Source organism: Eulemur rufifrons, chromosome 10 (assembly GCF_041146395.1).
Source record: "Eulemur rufifrons isolate Redbay chromosome 10, OSU_ERuf_1, whole genome shotgun sequence".
NCBI classification, from domain to species: Eukaryota; Metazoa; Chordata; class Mammalia; order Primates; family Lemuridae; genus Eulemur; species Eulemur rufifrons.
The window spans coordinates 16019821-16038256 of NC_090992.1; the positions used below are offsets into that span (position 1 = coordinate 16019821).

The 18436-nt window shown below is 46.7% G+C and overlaps 1 protein-coding gene across 1 annotated transcript in view; it reads right to left on the reverse strand.

Moving 5' to 3' along the window:
• The window catches only part of DOCK2 (dedicator of cytokinesis 2), a 389839-nt gene that overhangs the window by 35773 nt on the left and 335630 nt on the right, over positions 1-18436 (reverse strand). Inside the window, exons 34-36 of the mRNA XM_069484225.1 lie at positions 12348-12433; positions 5968-6124; positions 3663-3703 (exon numbers count right to left, since the gene is read on the reverse strand). Of these exons, the coding sequence (XP_069340326.1) occupies positions 3663-3703; positions 5968-6124; positions 12348-12433 (284 nt within the window). The remainder of the gene's footprint in view (positions 1-3662; positions 3704-5967; positions 6125-12347; positions 12434-18436) is intronic.

Sequence of the window (18436 nt, forward strand, 5' to 3'; positions counted from 1 at the left end):
GCCTGGAGAAGTTAGGTGCCACCCTGGCCAGTATTCAACTTGATACTGGCCAATGCAATATGACAAGCATGAGAAATAAAGGAAGGAGAGATAACTTATCAGAAGTTATATGCTAATAAAGGGAAGAGCTGGGACATGGTCCCCAGCCTTAATCACTGTGTAACTGCAGGAGTATGAACAAGCCACACCAACTGTCAAGGGCAGCTCCTACCGCTCCCTTCTGTGTTTTCTGGGTATAACGTAAGTGCATTTTCTGGTAATAAAGGGAAGTGGATGGGAGTTAGAGAATAGATATTCATATAGAGGCCTGGAGCTGTCAGTAGGAAGAATCAGCTATTCAACAGCAATCACATTCTAACTTCTTGTCCTTTTGCAAAGTTACGAACCCTGAGATGACAATATAGTTGAGGGGTATTGAGGACAGGAACAGGAATAAAGGAAGGGAGCTTTGGGAAATTCTTAGATAATTGATCCAAAACAGGTATTAAGCAGCAGCGAATTAACTTTCCTGTGCCTTAGTTCACTTCTCTGAAAAATGGCAACACTCACAAAACCTGCCTAAAAACTTACTGGGCATATAAGGGCCAAGAAGACCATGTGTGACACACAAAAGGCTCAATAAGTGACAGCTAGCATTGCTGCAAAGGAATGCGAGTACGCACTGGAAGTGACCAGCCTGCGGCCAGCACTGAGCAATGACAGCTGTTATCTATTAGCGCTGTGAACTAAGTTCTTCTGCAGAACATCCCCTCCTGCTACTGTGGGAAACAAAATCCACAGCCAAAGAACCACTGCTTTGGTGACTTGCATATCATTAGAAATGCTGATATAAGCCCAACTCTCAGTAATTTGGTGAAGGGAAGATGGTGAGTGCCTCGGAGAGGAGAGGCACTGTCCGCGTGCTGCGGGATTCTGCCCTGATCACTGTGTCAGCCTGGGGCACACAGGGCTCCTCAGGCTACAGAGGACAGGCCAGTGGGCCAAATGCAGGCTGCCTGAACTCAGGGTAAGGACTGCCACAGGCTTTAAGGGGAAGAAAGGTCACCTAGCAGTTATTTGATAGCTAGTGTGCTAGGATGCCTAGTAACATTTTGCTCATTCATTTATTCATTCAGCAAGGTTGTCCTGAGCATCCAGGAAGTACCAGGCATTAGAGATAAATGGTGACAAAAGACCATTCTCAGGGTCTGCGATTTAGAGTCTAGGAGAAGAGACAGAAGTGAATCAAATAACCAAGTAAATAGCTGCACAAACACAGCTGATAAATGTGCAGGAGCAGTCTGTGGTACTAGGAGAGCAGGATGTCTCCAGGTGGGCAGAGAAGGGCCTTCCACAAAGGTCCCCATGGCATGACAGGTGAGCTGGGATCTGAGGGGGAAGGGGATGATGGGGGAGCATCCCAGGCAGGAAGATTTGTTCATTCATTCATTCACCAAATGGGTGCTTCATTATCATGTGTTTTATCAATTCATCCTTCCTGCAATGCTTTTAAGATGAGAAAACTGACATCTAGGTTAAAACAGACAGAGCCAGAAGTAGGGAGAAGCAGATGTAAAGCCCAGCTATTTCTGCTTTCACACGCATGGCCTTTCCACTCTCCTCCCTGCTAACGTTCTGCTGATCAGAGCGAACAGCGAAGAGTCTGGAATGCAGAATCGTGTGTGTGCATCCATGACTGGATCCTGCCTTATCTCCTCCTGCCATCCTTTGTCCCTTAGCCCCCCAGGTGGCTGGGTCCAAGACACTTGGGCAGAGCGCCCAAGGGAAAGCGTCCATGCTCCTTTCAACTCCCTCACTGGCCAAGGTTCCCTCTCCTTTGTTAACTCAAGGGTCTGATGATCACCCTAATGAGCTCAATCAGGGCTGCCAAAGTCAGACCCCTTTAGATGCCAGATGCTTGTGTGACGTGGATGGGGCGATGTGCAATGGGGAATACAGATGACGTGATTACAGGGCTCCCGCCTCATCTAAAAGGGCGGCCACTACTCAGTTGAGGTGGCGATTGTCAGAATAGGATGAGGGCCCAGTGTTGTCACACCTTCTGAGTTTTTCAGGAGAAGGAAATTTTAATATTTTTTATGTAAAAATCTCTAGATTTTTAAATGTTGGCAACCAGTTAAAAAAATGTTTTAAAATACTCTGCTTGCCAAACAGAACAGATTTTCAGACCATACCCTGTTTGCAGTCTGGTTTAGACAAATATGGTTTTCCTAGATTACTATAGACCTCAAATCTCCAAAGCTGGTGGAGGCCTGGGATTCGCCATCTGTGTTTCTAAACTGAGAAGGAGAGAAACGAGGTTAGAGGGAGGGAACCGTGTGCCAGGCACATTTCTTATAGTATCTCATTTAATACTCAAAACAGAAGGTAGGGCAGAGACAGTCTACAGATTGGAAAACCTCAACCCATAGGGACTGAATAATTTATCCAGGGTCACAGAGGAAACAAGGGGAAGACCCCAAGTCCTTCAGACCCCAGAGCTTTGTGCTGCTACAATAGTGTCACGTCGAATGATGTTATAAATACCCAAAGCTTAGGACAAACTATGGCATTATTTTTGTTTTCCAAATGATAGTTCCTATTTCTGGAGTAATGCTAAACTAAGTACCTAAAAATATCTGCAGTAATAGCAGAGAGAGTTTAGACTTGAAGTCCCTGTCCTTTGACAGCACATGGCTAAAGCCTGGTAAATACCTTTACCTTCTAGCTAATTCCACCTCTGAGGCTCTAGCCTCATGAGGATGTGTGCAAAGGTATATATCCAAGAATTTTGTTTTTATGCTATTTATTGTAGAAAAGAGTTGGAAACAATCTAAATGTTCAACAATTTAGGATTGGCTATGTAAATTATGGTATATTCTGAAAGAGAAATTTTATAGTTTCATTAAAAATGATGTTGACAAGGAATTCTTGTCAAGTAAAAAAAAAGGAATAAATTATGAGTACTATAATTCTATTTCTGCAAAAATATGCATGCATAGAATTCAATATATATAAAAATATGAATAGGTCTGGAAATATGTATGGATTATGGGGATTTATTTCATTTTTGTGTTGCTTGTCTGTATTTTATGAGTTTTTTTGTTTTGGTAATAAGTATGTATTTTTTTTTGTAATGAGTAAAAATAACAATAATAAAAAAGAAATTTTGCAGAGAAAACATGAGATTCTGAGAAGATTTGGCAAAGGAGTGCTTTGCTTCAGGCTAATGTTCCAAAAAAACCAACCCTTCATGATATATTCAAATAAATATCTATTAAATGCCTACAAGGAAGCAGACATCATGCATCTGGGTATCCTTTTTCCCTTCAAATCTGCACTAGTCAATGGTCTCGCTACATGCCTGGGCCAGGTCTTCACCTGCTAGTCCCACAACAAATGCAAATGCAACCCACAAGTAACTACTCTTAAGGAAAATATAATCCAAAGATATAGCAAGACAGTATGGCAGGTCAGAGAATTCCAAGTGGTTTTATGGGGCTGATTGTAGGAAAATGAAAGCAGTTGAGTCTGGGGGAATCGACAGGAATCAGAACACAGAGGGCCTGCGTGTCACAGGGAGAAGTTCAAATTTTATCCTGAAGGCAGCAGGGAGCCATCGATGGATATTGAGCAGGGGCAGTCACACGGCAGGTCTGGGTTTTAGAAAATAAAAATCTTACCTTATGTACATCTCTTCCCTGTTGTTATCTTTGTAGAAATTCTAGGTAGGGGAGGAAAAACAGTGATGAGTGTTTTTCTTTGCAGAGCCACAGAGGTCAAGGGTGTAGTTACGGAGTTGAGAGGGACATTGTTGTTTACTATCCAGGCTCCCAGATATGGGAGCAAGAAATTTACTTTCCTGGACGCATCAAACAGCCTAATTGGGAGATTCTGCTTTGAAAGTCACTTACTTCCCTGATCCTTAGACAATAAAGGAACAGAGTGTCTCAGCCATCACGTCTCAGGAGGTGCAGTTTAGTTATTTGCAGCAGTAGGAGGTAGGTAGCCAAGACTGGGGCAGTCTACTCTGACAAAGTCCACTTTGAGAGGCAGCCCACCTTTATGTTTAAACACTCAGGCCTTGTCATTTTAAGAACCTGGGTTGGAAAGCGAGTAATAGCATCCCAGTAATAGTAATAGATCAAAACTCCCCATAGCACAGAACTGTCAGGAATGATGATGGCATTCCACAGCCAAAACATTCAAACTTGGCAATACCTACGAAGCCAGATACCTACTCCAGCTCAGGGGCCATTTAGACTAGTAGTCGTCCTGGGTTTCACCACCTGAGATCCTAAGCCTGTAGCATTTTAATTTAATTTAGTTTTTTTTTTTTTTTGAGACTGGGTCCTGCTCTGTCACCCAGGCTGGGGTGCAATGGAATAATCATAGCTCACTGCAGTCTCAAACTCCTAGGCTCAAGCAGTGACCCTCCTTCCTCAGCCGCCTGAGTAGCTGGGACTACAGGTACGTGCCATCACACCCAGCTAATTTTTTTAATTTTCATTTTTTGTAAAGACAGGGTCTTGCTATGTTGCCCAGGCTGGTCTCAAACTTTTGGCCTTAAATGATCCTCCCACCTTAGCCTCCCAAAGTGCTGGGATGCTACCATGAGCCACTGTGCCTGGCCCCTGTGGCATTTCTAAACAACTCCTTACAGATTCTGAACCAGGAGGTCCTGATCCAACCCATGAGCCATACCAGGAGCAAATCCTAGTTTAATCCAGTGTCCCCATACATACCCGAGGCTTGGAGAGGGGAGGTGACACATTCCCGGGCACACAGTCAAGGGGTGGCAGATCATATTAAACATTGCCTCTCCTGACAGCACCTCCCTCCCCATCCTGCCCTCCTCCCTGACACCACGTGTAAGTCACGCACCAAAAACTAGTAGGGTCTGACTGCTCAGAGAACTGTCTGTCCCAAGCTTCCTCCTTGATCCTAGTCTGGCTGTTAAAGGTCAATTTCTTCAACCAACTCTGTCTCTCCTTAGAGAGAAGCTGCTAGACTCCTGGAAAACCCCTCTTCATGCTCTTTATGTAAATTGGGCCTGGTGGAGCCATTAGCAGTGAATTCCTTCCTGCTGTAATCAGGATTTTTAACTCCCTTTAGCATTCCAGAAAATCAATGGCAATATCTAGGCTGTTAAAAGGAGACCACTTTGGGTAAGGACAGGCCACACAACAGAACTAAAGGGACAGAGTTTGGATTTCTGGAGCCTTGGGAATGGCAGGGGGGTTGATGTGATGAATGCTACGTGGTCTTTTGGTCAAATTGATTCTTTTAAACCATTTTAAGGTGGACTGACACGTGGGCATGAAGCACTATGCTACTACCTGTCTCCTGGCCAAACCACAGAACACGACAGAGGCTGTCTGGGAGCTGGCCAGTGGGGCTCGTGTGATACAGGGGTTGGAACTTGGGTTTGGGATTAGCTGCTCTGGCTAACCTGGTCCACAGTGATAGGCATTCTAGTTATTTCTGTTACTCCATTCTAAAGAAGAAGGAAACTAACACACATTGAGCATTTAACCTTGGGCCAGGACGACACAACCTAATGAAATAGGAACTATTATTTTCTCCATGTAACAGACAAGCAAACTAAGACTTCAGAGCACTTCCTTGACTTGTCTAGCCTATTAATCATCAGAGGAAGGATGAAAACCCAGGGGCCGCATGACTCTAAAGTGCATACTCTTAAGCAGTCTATACTGCCATCTCCCTTCTATGAGCCGTGTTCAGTGCTAAGGGGAATACTCACTAGTCCCATTTCACAGGTAATGAAACTGAGGCACAGAAAGGTGAAGTGACTGGCCTCAAGAGAGCTAGCAAACGGCAGAACAGGGATTCAATCCCATGTTCGTCTGATTTCCAAAGCCCTTAGCGCTGTTTCCCTATCGAGAGCAATTGTGAGACCCAAAGCTAAGCCCATCCCCCGGGACTCTGGTCAGACTAGGACAGCGGGGCCCAGCCAGCCCCACGCACCAGCAGGTTCACGGTGCAGCTCATGCGGTTGTCTTTGCTCTCGTCGGTCATCACGCCCCGGTAATCCAGAAGCTTCTCCAGGAGGCCTTTGACCAGGTTCACGAAGTTCTCCACTGACTTGGCAATGGTCGGGTGCTCCGCAGCACACTCCATCAGGCTGTGGGCAGACGGGAGGGCAGTGAGGTCACGGCCAGGGCGGAGACTATGCTGGGGCCGGTGGGGGCAGGAGGGATGGGCGTAGGCTCCCCACTCACGTGTCAGCTCATCGTGTGCATCTATACATGGGTTTACCACTTAGCATAGCAAGCATTTTTTTTTTTCTTAAATGGAAAAAAAAATAATTTCTAACACAGGCAATAGTGTGGGAGAAATGGTCACTTTAATACACCCACATGGAAAGTAAATCAGCACAACGTTTTTGGGAAGTAATTTTCACAATATCTATCAAAATTGCAAATGCACATATGCTGTGACCCAGTAACTCTACTTCGGGGAAACTGTTCTACAGAAATATTCCCAGAAGTATGCAAAGATGCATTTATAATACTTATAAATTGTGACTAATAGTTAAAGAGATGGAACCATCTTAAATGTCCATCAACTGGGAAATGATTGAATAAATTAAGGGATATTCACCAAAAGTAATTCTACAAAGCTCTTAAAAATTATGAGAGAGATCAATATGTCTTGGTGTGAAAAGCTCTATAAAATATAGAGTTGAGTGAGAAAAGTAAGTCTCAACAATATTCGTTTTTTATTTAACCAACTGACATAGAGCTTACCATGTCCCAAGTATTATTCTAAAAATTTTACAACTATTAACTCATTTATATTGTCTATGGGGAAACTAAGGCATGGAGAGGTCACCTAAACTTGTCCAAGATCACACAGTTGGTGAATATCAACACTCTGGCTCTAGAATCCCGGTCTCAGCCACCAAACACAGGACGTGTGTGCAAATGTGAGTCAGCATCGTGTCTCTCAGTGGTTATAAATGTGCCGTATACGGTCAGGAAGGATAAACACCGAACTGTCAGTGGTGGCTGCTTTTCAAAAGGCTCTAGGTGGGGGAATATGGAGGGAAAGCTTTCATGTTTCTATTTAAATACATATGTGTATATTATTTTTAAAAATTACATTTGTTATAAATTAATATTCTAAATTTTAAAAATAAAAAAGTGACATTCTTTAAGCACCTATTAGTTGCTGGGCACTATGCGAGGCATTATACAGTGGGGAGAAAGACACCAATATGAAAAGAACCATGCCTGCCGTCAGGTGGCGCACAGGCTGGGTAGGGAGAGACAGATGGGTTAAAATTTTGAGTAACGACTTCTTATTAATTACTTATTCTGTTGCTGGACACGGTACTGAAGGCCTCGTAAGTAAAAATTATTCTCCCCATTTTATGGATGAGGAAATCAAGGCTGAGAAAGGCTAAAGGGCCTTCCCAGCATCACTCTGGTAGTAAGTTTAAGCGGTGACCTTGGGAATAAAGCCAATTATTGTTCCATCTGAAGGAGATATTTTCTCGCAGAGAAACACTGTGGTGTGTACCCAGGCAACTCGAGTAGACAAGCATTAGCCACAGGTAAGTCCCAAGAGCTCTTGCAAGGGTAAAGGTGGGAACAGCAAGGACTTTGGAAGGTCATTTCCTCCCGGATGCCAAGCCGCGCTGCGAGGAGGCGACGTCTCAAACTGTGGCTGTGATGAGACAAATCCGTCTTCGCCCTGGGAGAACCACCTGTTCCCCGGCTCTCAGTGAGAGATGCAAATGGCCCTGTGATTTAGACCTGTCTGACTCAGTCGCAGCTGTGCCTGCCTCCTTCTGGGACACTCACTTCCAGCCCTGCGTCCCACCCCAATGACAATGCAACGAAGCTTCTTCCCAGAGTGTGGGGATGTGATTTCTCAGAGGCTCCCAGGGCAAAAGATATCCCAGGGCCTGAGGTTGGCCAGACTAGGGATTCTCAGCCCTGGCCGCATGTTGGAATCGCCAGGGAAGCTTTTGCAAAGCCAAATGCCCACCCTAAGTCAGCAACTTTGGAATTTTGGAGGGCGGGACCCAGGCAGCAGTCCTTCATTGTTTACATTCTCCAGGAGATTCCCATATGTGGCCAACATTAAGCACCACTGGTTTGGTCCAGTGCTCTGCAAACTTCCATGTGCACGGGACTCACCCAGGCATCGTGTTAATAGGTTCTGATTCGTCACGTCTGGGCTGAGGCCTGAGATTCTGCCTTGCTACAAGCTCCCGGGTGATGCCAGTGCTGCTGGTCCACAGACCACACTACAAACTACTAGGGTTTAGAAGAATAAGGTCTTGGCTTTCTTACTTTCTCTGTTCTTTAGACATGAGGCGAGAAAGCTACTCATGCCATCTAGGAGTGGTGAGATGAATGGGAAGGCAGGTTAGAATCACCCATCCATCCACCATCCATCGATGCACTCGACATGTGCTGTTCTGGAAACCAGGGAGTCAGCGATTGTTAACACACTGACCCCAGGAGATCACTGTGCAGCAGGGAAAACAGACACAGATAAAAATTAGCCATAACATATAATGACACTGCTATTCATTGAGTACTTCCTGTGTTCCAGACCCTGTGCTAAGCCTGTTTAATTGGTCATCTTGGTTAATAGTCACCAGAACTTCTTAAAGTAGGCATTGTCACAACCCCCAATTTATAGATGAGAACCAAGGGGCTGGGTTCTGATGCTGGTCCCGCCAAGGTCACACGCTATTCCTCTCCTTCGAATCCCACAACGGAGTGTAAGTGACAATGAAGAAGAGCTGTGGGAATTGTGAGAAGAGGAAGGCAACGCCTGACTCCGTGGAATGAGGGCTCTGTGCTTCCGCTCCTGCCCTGGAAGGACTAGAGGCAGCTCACACCTCCCTGGAGTCGCTTGCACTCAGCACGGGCAGGCTTCCAGCCCTCGGCCTCTGTCAGTGCTGGCGGAGCTAAACTTCCGTTATTCCTCTTAAAACTATGTATGGAGCATCTCTTATGTGACTGGTCCTCTTCCAGGTACTGAACTGGTTTGGGCCCCAGAACACAGGTTCTGTCTCTTTCAGCCTTCTAATTCCTTCACCACTTCTAGAAATACTCCTAGGCATGGCACACAGGAGGGTAGGGGTGTGCCTCATTACTCCATGCTACCTGAGACTCACACTTTAAGACATATGTGAATCTATGAGAATGGGCTCCGAGGAGGGCTCAGGGCAGGGAGAACTGGGGCGCTGTGTAAGGTCGTACAGCTTGTGCACTGCACAAGGGCACATGAGGACTGAAATTCATCCCCATTCCACGACCTAAGCCTTGCTCCCTGATGCAAGGCTGCAGCTGCCACAGGGAGGGAAGCTTTGTCCTATTCACAAAGGTACCATCCAATTACCAAGCCACGTGCCCACAGGACTGTATTCACCCAGAGGGGCCCTGTGTATCTGTGGAAGCCCTGAATAAGGGCTGCAGGAAGGGCTGGAGGAACTGCAATGACTAGCCTGGAGGAGAAGAGATGGGTAGGCTCATGGCTTCAAATAACTACATTGCTATCCACTTGGAACATAATATGAATATCTCTAATTTGAAAATTTGAAATCCAAAGTGCTTCAAATTCAAACTTTTTTGAGAGCTGACATGATGCTCAAAGGAAATGGTCATTGTAGCATTTTGGATTTTGGATTTTCGGGTTATGGGTGCTCAACTGGTAAGTATAATGCAGATATTTCAAAATCTGAAAAAATATGAGATCCAAAACACTTCTGGTCCCAAGCATTTCAGATAAGGGCTACTTAACCAGAACTAATGAAAGCTAATGTTTCTGGACTACCTATTTGGTATCAGAAACTGTGCTGGGCATTTAACATGATTTTTCCTATTGAATCCCAATAAACACTCTAAGGGCTGGATAATATTTTTCATCCCTAATTGGCAGATAAGAAAACCGGGGCTCAGAAAATTGAAAGGAAGAAGCAGGAACTGGGGCCCCCTGGATGTTCTGATGGGGCCTTGAGTCCTGGGCTGAGCTTGGTCAGTTTTGTGCAAAAATCATTTTCACCTCTATCGCCGGAGAAAAACAATGAGCTGTCTTTAATTTCCTCGACCTCTAAGGGCTCCCTGTATAAATAATCACTCAGGAAGGATTTGAAAATCCTGCTGATCGTCAGAAGATGGCCGCAGGGCCCCATCCGCCTAAAAAATGGCAGTTGCCAGCACCATGCATGGCTTCACTTCTGGTCAATATTTAGATTTTCCTGTTTAGAACTTTAAGGTAAACAATGACTCGGCCAAATGTCATGTTTTTTCCCTTGGACAATCAGTCTGGATATCCACCCGAGGGCCAGACAACGGGTCTCTGCTCCCAGCCGAACAGCATTTGCATTCTGGGTGCTGAGTGAGGGCCAGGGGCCAGCTGAGATGGCACAGCCCAGGGCTCCTGCCGCTTCCGACTGGCTGGACAGGGTGAGGAGGGCCAGCAAGGGCGTCAGAGCAAGGCCTTAGTTTGCTTTTGTTATTAAAGTTAAAAATATTCAAACAGGACTGGGGAAGGATTCCAAAACCAGAGTTAAATCAGAGAAGCACAGGATCAGAGAATACACAGTTGGGGGTGAATTTGGGATGTCTGGCCACATCCTCACACCTTGGGAGAAGGGCTCGTTGGGCACTTACCAGGCTGCCAAGGACAGAGACAGGGAGTCAGGCCGAGGGCCTGAAGTGAGTCTATTGAGCATTTACCTGCTATGTGCCAGGTGCTCTATAATCACTCAGCTTTCAGAACAACCACAGGAGCTTATTAGCTGCATTTTAGAAATGGGGATACTGAGGTCAGAGACGTTATGCGATTGCCCAAAGTCGTGCAGCTGCTAAGTGGTGCAGCCAGGATGAAAACCCAATGTCTTTCTCCAAAGATACACAAACAGCAAATATGCACGTGGAACATGGTTCAACATCATTAGCCAGCACGAAAATGCGATTCAAAACCGCAGTGAGATATCACTGCACACCCACGAGGGTGGCTATAATCAATAAGACAGAGATTAACCAGTGTTAACACGGATGTGGAGAAATTAGAACCCTCATACATCGCCAGTGGGAATGTACACAGTGCTGCCACTGTGGAAAACAGTCCGGGGGGTTCTTAAAAGGTTAAATATAGAGGTACTGTATGATGCAGCAGTTCCACTCTTGGGTATATATACAAGAGAACTGTAAGCACGTGTCATACAAAAATGTACGTGTGCATGCTCATGGTGGAATCAATCCTAATAGGCAAAAAGTGGAAACACCCTAAATAGCCGCCAACTGATGAATGGATAAACAAAATGGGGTACATCCCTACAGTGGGATATTATCTGACAATAAAAAAGAATTAAGTACTAATAGATGTTACATGGATGACCCCTGAAAACATTATATTATACTACCTGAAAGAAGTTAGTAACAAAGGGCCATATATTACATGATTCCATTTATATGAAATGTCCAGAACAGGCAAGACCACAGAGACAGAAAGCAGAGTCCTGGTGGCCCAGGCCAGGGGAGATGGGGTAGAGTGTGTGTGTGTGTGTGTGTGTGTGGTGGGAGGTAAGGGGTATAGGGTTTCTTTTGGGGGGTAATAAAAATGTTCCAGAATTGATTGTGGTGATGGTTGCACAGCTCTGTGAATATACTAAAAGTCAATGAATGGCACACTTTGGGTAAATTGTATGGTATGTGAATTACATCTCAATAAAGCTGTTAAAAGGAAACGAGGTCCTGATCCTGAGCCCAGTGGTCTTGAGCACTGTCCACTGTCCACCGCCTGCCCCCAGCCCGGGTGCCGGAGTCAGGCAGAGCCAGGTTCAGGTCCCACCTTGTATACTCCACTGGCTTGTGGTGGTTTCCTGCAACAACGTGTGTATTTCCCTGAGCCTCGGGGCCCACTGCTGTGGAATGGGCTTCAAAGAGAGCAAGTGTGATTAATGGAGGCATTCCACAGAGAGCGCTTTACACAGTGTTGTGCTAAGTTATTGTGTGTGCTCAATAAACGTAGGTCATGATCAATAACTGTCAAAAATTTAAAAAGAAAAAAAAGTGAAAAATAGCAACCATTATTCCACAGTTAAGACATAATGAAAGTGGACACTTTGGTGGATTATTTCCCTTTCCCTAACCCATGAAGATTCTTTTTATCTGGGCCATTCCATTAACACCAAAGAAATAGCTACTCCAGAGAGAGAAATGTGAGGTGCCTTCCAAAAATGGTGTTTTCAATACCTATGAACCTCTAGATCAATCGTTGGGCAAGGCCAGAGACACCTGCAGCCCCCCAGAGTTCTGGGCCCCCCAGCCTTGGCCAGACCCCCACGGGCTCTTCCTACACCCGGGCGCTGCACTCACATTGACTCCAGCAGCTGCATGTACTGCTCGTCCCCGCGGCCCCCTTCCACCTCGTGGTCCAGCTTGAGGATGATTTCGTTTTCAAACTGAAGGAGCAGGAGATGAAAATCAGCAATAACATTAGAAGGCTGAATGTTAACATTAGTCCATTCATTATTTTAACCAAAGTTTTAGGGAGCACCTATTATCTTCCAGGTTTAGTGCTGGGATCTGGGAATGCAAAATGGAACAGAATATCATGTCTGCCTTTTAGGAGGGCCCGGAGAGTAGAGAGGAACAGCCATGATAAGTGCTGGAGCAGAGAGAGAGAGAGAGAGAGAGAGAACTTGCAGAGAGTCGGGGAAGGCTTCTCACAGCCCCTGTCATTTGAGCATGTTCTCAAAGTTTAAGTAGAAATTTTGCAAGAAGATGAAAAGGGAAAGGACATTCCAAGCAGAGGACACAGTGTGTGCAAAGGCACAGCGGTATGTGACAGAGCCTTGCATCTTCAGGGAATGGCAAGTTGTCATGGACAGCTATTTTTCTGCCTGTCTGGCATTCCTTTCTCCATACTTGAGTGATGAAACCAGCCCTAATCGCAGTCTTTGGGGCTCAGGTGGGCTGAGTACACTGCCCTAGCTCCAGCTGTGGAGATCTGACACAGGCCTAGCTCCCAATCAGTATGTGACATCATCCAGACCCCAGGATTAATATAGTCCCAGGCCAAGCCAGCAAGACTCTAACTTGAAGCTTTGTTGGAATCCTTAGCCAAAAGAATCTTTCTGCTCAACTTGAAGATAGAAGGTTATAGGCCCGAGGCTGCTGCTGCTGACCACAAAGAAAGAGGCTGCCCAAGAATCACACCAATACGAAGGCCTGTCCTTCATGGCTTGTTCATGGCTTATTCAACATATTTTCTTTCTTTCTTTCTTTCTTTCTTTCTTTCTTTCTTTTTTAATTTTCTTACCCCCTGGGTATCTCTTAGCCAATGAACATATTCTCTTGAAGGGCCATCCTGTATCTCTTCTACATGAGTGTCATGCAAAACGGTTTGCACTGCTTTACAATCATACCCTGAGGAGTGCATCCAAATCATGCAGTCCTACCCTCCCCCATTTCATCATTAGAAAAGAAACTGGCACCTGGAGAGGGAAAGGAGGTCCTTGGTGAAGGTCACCAAGACCAAGGGATGCCCTGGGGACTCCATGCTCCTAACTGAGCCCCTTTACACTCAGTCTTCACAACACTCCATGAGGCCTGGAGGTCAAGGGTCACCTTTGCATGTGACAATGCATGAGAAGCAGCCAGCCCTCAGTTGGCACAACCTTCAGTATGTGTCAGTTGTTCTCACAGATGAAGAAGCGGAGGCTCGGAGAGTTTAAGTGACCTGTCTAAAGCCTCAGACGAATGGCAGGGACCTCGTGGCAGCCTGTTTCCAGTGCATAAAGGCTCGAGCCCAGCTGAGCCAGAATCTTTAGGCGATGAAAAGGCGGGGACCAGATTCACTTTCCCTCTGGCTCACACGTCAGGGGCGATGCCATTATTCCCTCACTTTTGTGCTCGAAGGATCAGAGGAAGGGACCTTGTGCTGATTCGGCACAAGAATGAAAGAACTTTCTGTGAGTTGCCACAGTTGGGGAAGACCTATTGAGGGAGACATGCCAGGCCTGGGAAGATGGGAGGACTGTGACAAATACGAAAAGGAAGGGCACTCCAGGCGGGGGAGATGGTGGAAAGGAAGGAGGGAAGGAAGGAAGGGAGGGAGGGAGGACAGACACCAAGATGAGGGCCAATCCCACGAGGGTCTGGGCTGCCAGTCTGCAAATGAATCACGCCCTGTACATGGTGCATCCTGCCAAGCATTTTGTTTGTGTTAAGTATTATCCAGTGTCAGGGCTGTCATCCTTAGAGATGTCTTCTGAGCCAAGGCAAGGACAGGAAGAAATACAGCCAACGGACTACACGAATAGGCTCCTATACTAGGCTGTCTGGCTTTAGATCCCTCCTCTCTTCTCTCCCCCTTCTTGAGAAAGCTGGTAGGTCTTTCCAACCCTCAGTTTCATGATTTACATCAAGGGCCAGCAAACATTTTCTGTAAAGGGCCAGATAGTAAATAATTTAGGCTTTGCAGGCCAGATGGTCTCTTTCACAATCACTCGACTGCTGTTGTAGCACAAAAACAGCCACAGACAACACATAAACAAACTGGCATGGTCGCATTCCAATAAAACTTTATTTACAAAAGCAGGTGGCAGGATGGATTTGGCCTGCGGGTCAGCATTTGCCAACCCCTTCTCAGTACAATGGGCATAGCAGTAGTACCTGCAGCATGGAGTCGCCAGGAGAAGCGGAGATTTCCCATGCTAGCACTAGTGAAATGCATAAGATCAAGTGTGCACTGCGTAGCTCGACTTGTTAGCACTGCTAATGTTATTGTTATTACTGTCGAATGTTACTGGAAAGCAGCTCTGGGGGAGAAAACCGGCATTTTTTCCTTGTCTGAGTGGTTCACTGGGAAATGCTGGCACGATTCCTCCTGGTGAGATGAGCTTTTCTTTGGAGCAGAGAAGTAAATAAGCACTTGTCTCAGGGTCACAACAGAGCCTTCCAGGAGGGAAATTACACGATGCCAGGGAACGTGCAGAGATGGATGACACCAGGCCATGCCTGAGCCCTCCACGGTGGGCTGGGGGGTCAAGGTCTCAGTCAGGCACGTCCCAGGGTGGGTGCTGTGCTTGGGAGTGGCTATGACCACAGGCTTTGGGATTGAAAAGACTTGGTTTGCGTCTTGCTTTGATTATTTTTTTCCCAGCCATGTGACCTTGGGCAAGTTAATAAACCTTTCTGAGGCTCAGTTTGCTCATCTATTAAATGGAGACTTTTAAACAGCACCTCCTTCCTAGTGGTGCTGTGAGAAGTTCATGAGGAAACACACGTGAAAGCCCAAGCATGGTACGTGGCACATGGTAAGTACTCAGTAATTGTTAAAGATGACCATGATGCTACTGTCATTGTTGTGTTGTCATCATCATAGACATCATAATCTCCTTTAACCTTTAAAACAGCCAAGGGAGATGGATATCATTCTCCCCATTTTTACAAATGAGGACATACAAACAAAGCAGGACCTTTGTTGTGAGCTTCAAAGGGTGGATGAACTTTAGCTAGGCTAGGCCCAAGGGTCCAACATAGGAAGCTGCTCCCCAACATGCACTCCACCACGTTGCTGTGACAGGCATTGCCCTGACACTGCCACTATGCAGAGCTTAGGGTGTAGCTCTGGCTCCTCCAAATTAATTCCACTTTCATTCACAGCTGCATGACTGCACGGCGCCACTGACTCCTTACCCCACCCCTTCGAGGCAGGTACATGTTAAGGAGCGCCCACAGGTTACTTGCACAGAAGGCAGATGCTACAGAGGCCCAATATGCATCTTAAGAAGCCCTAAGAAAACACAAGTGAACTCCAGGAGCCCAGACCTCCTGGGTGGGCCTTGTATTTGCGGCACGCCTTGCTTCTGCCGCCTCTCCTGACTGCTCGAGAGTGTCTGGACTATTCAGACATCTGTATACCCAGGATGTTTTCTGATCGGAGCCCCGCCGTGCGGAAGTGTGACATTTAGAGAACAACTGCTCTTCTTCACGTGTTTGGCGCTGACTGTGACATGAGAAGGGCAGAGATGGTGTCTCTGGATGTCAGAGAGATAACAAGGATGAAATCGCCACCAGTAAGTCAGCCTTTGACCGCCTATGTTAACAAAATGCCAGTTATTCTGGGTTGGGCAGAGGCAGACTTGGGGGGAAGCTGGAAAAGATAATGTCACATAAGAAGGGAAATCCTTGGGAGTCAGGGCAGCTTCCTGATTTTCTTTGGGTCACCTGGTCTCTAATTGCTTCACTTCATCCCCTCAAAGAGCTTGAGGTGGGAACCTGTAGTGATATTATTATACCCATTTTCCTGATGAACAAATTGAGGTTGAGAGAGGGTAAATAACTTTCCAAAATCTATTCAACTTATAAACAACAGGTCTTTCTGACTCCAGAGCATAGGTCCCCAAACATAGTAGGTGCTCAGTATGTATTTATTGAATCGGTTTGATCTTTTCCACATTATGTTTCTAAAACATTTGAATCACCAACCCACTCCATGCCAAGACTCAGTCTCAGTGGAATCTGCCAACACTGATATCTCCATCCATTAATTCATTCAGTAAGCAATTACTGAGCTCCTACAGTGTTCCAGGCACTGTTCTAGGCGCTGCTGTCAGATGCTATTACCTCTTTCTTCTCTGGGATCTCCTGCCTGCTGAGGGCTCAGACTCTCGGGGTGACTGGCACACAGGCCCGTTCTATAGTCCGCATCACAGCTAATCAGTCTCCTCTGTCTCCGTGTCCCCGGGCGCCTACTCCTGCCCACCAGCATTATCCAGAAAGCCTACATCCCCTCCTTCCATGAAGAGCTGGCCGGCAAGACAGCTGGTCTACCCAGGGAGTTACTCGCGCACTCGTTAGCAACCCACTGACCCCACACTATAAAAACATTCCCTGCAATGTTCCTCCCTGTGCTGAGATGCTTCCCCTGAAACGTGGGGGGATGGGGTCCGAATGCCTCCATTCGTTCTCCGCACACTGATGTGGTGCCCACCATATGCATTTCAGGCACTGGAGAGGTGCTGGGAGTCCAGGACTGGAAGGCCAGCTTTGGCCCTTGTGTGAGGGACAGACCTATGAGCAGGTCATGGTGCCACATAGGACAAGCACTATGACAGCTCAACACAGGCAGGACAAGATACACTTCACTGCGACTGGGGCCCAAGCCAGCCACAGTGTGGCCAACCTAAGGCCCTCTTGCTGAGACTGCCCTTCCACAGCCCTACCAAGGGAGTCATGTGGTGTGACCAGGGACAGGGCACCCAGTCCTAGCCAGAGGATAGAGACCCCCGAGATGGTCTGGGAAGAAAGGCTATACTCAGAGGGGTAAAGGTTATCAGTCAAACCCAGCTCTTTGTGGTATTTGCGTGAGAGGAGGAGACAGGGAGATGTGGCATTGACATTGCAAAAGAAACCCAGAGCAGAGAGAGAGATTGCCCTGGGGCCTCCTCCTCTCCGGCCCCCAACCCCCCTGAGCTGCTCAGAGCCCATCACCTTCCTGTCCCAGTTCCAGCCTGTGTGTGTATGTTTTGAGCAAATCCTTTTCTCTTGCACCCAGATGAGCCACTGTCCCAGGAGGCAGTAAAGCCTTTCCCAAATAGTGAGGCCTCCACTGAAGAGTGTCTAGGATGTCTTCAGGCAGAGAAATCAAAGGAAGAGCCCATGCAAAGGCAGGAGAGAGACAGAGAGAGAACTTCAAGAAATTGGTATCAGGTCAGAGGGCTTGGTATGAACTGGGAGCAAAACTCCTGCTACGTTTTCTTCTCAACTCTGCTATTTCCCTTAAGAAACCCAAGTTTTAGAAAGGGAACTATGTCACCGTCTGGGCACCTGATTCTTCTCTTATTTGGTTATTTTGGCATCATGCACTAAAGCCTGTTTACATTAAAGCCTAAAGCCCTCCTGGATTCTAGACCCCAGTGCTGGAGTTCACCCTTATTCTGGCCATCAGGGCTACTTGGAGCTCAGCAGGGCCTTGCCACCTCCCTTTTCTGGGGACACCTTTCATGGCTGCTTATCCTAAACAAGAAGTCACTCCTGGGCATGCTTGTCCCACAGTTGAGCTCCTACCAAGAACACCAGCTGGGTTTCCCATGGGGCTCTGCTCCATTAGTCAGCCTGATCGTCCTGTCTCTTTTGATAAGGGAGCAGCGAGGATGCACAATTGGGGAACATGCTCAGAATGAACGCATGCTGGAGTAAGCAGCCCAAGGAGTGACCCCAAACATGGGAAACAGGTCGGTGCACCGCTTGGGGAAGCCGTGATATGAAAATCTTTTAGGGAAGGAAAATCACACTAGAGTCAAGTCTCTGAAGACATGAGGCTGCCAAACACATTTATCCGGTCACAATCCAGGAAACGACCAGGTCTGGTTTCTTTTTAGGACCTTGCATACCATCAGGTACTTGGGGTGTTTCTTTTGCACACCTGTTTCTAGGAACTCTTCTAAGGCACCAGG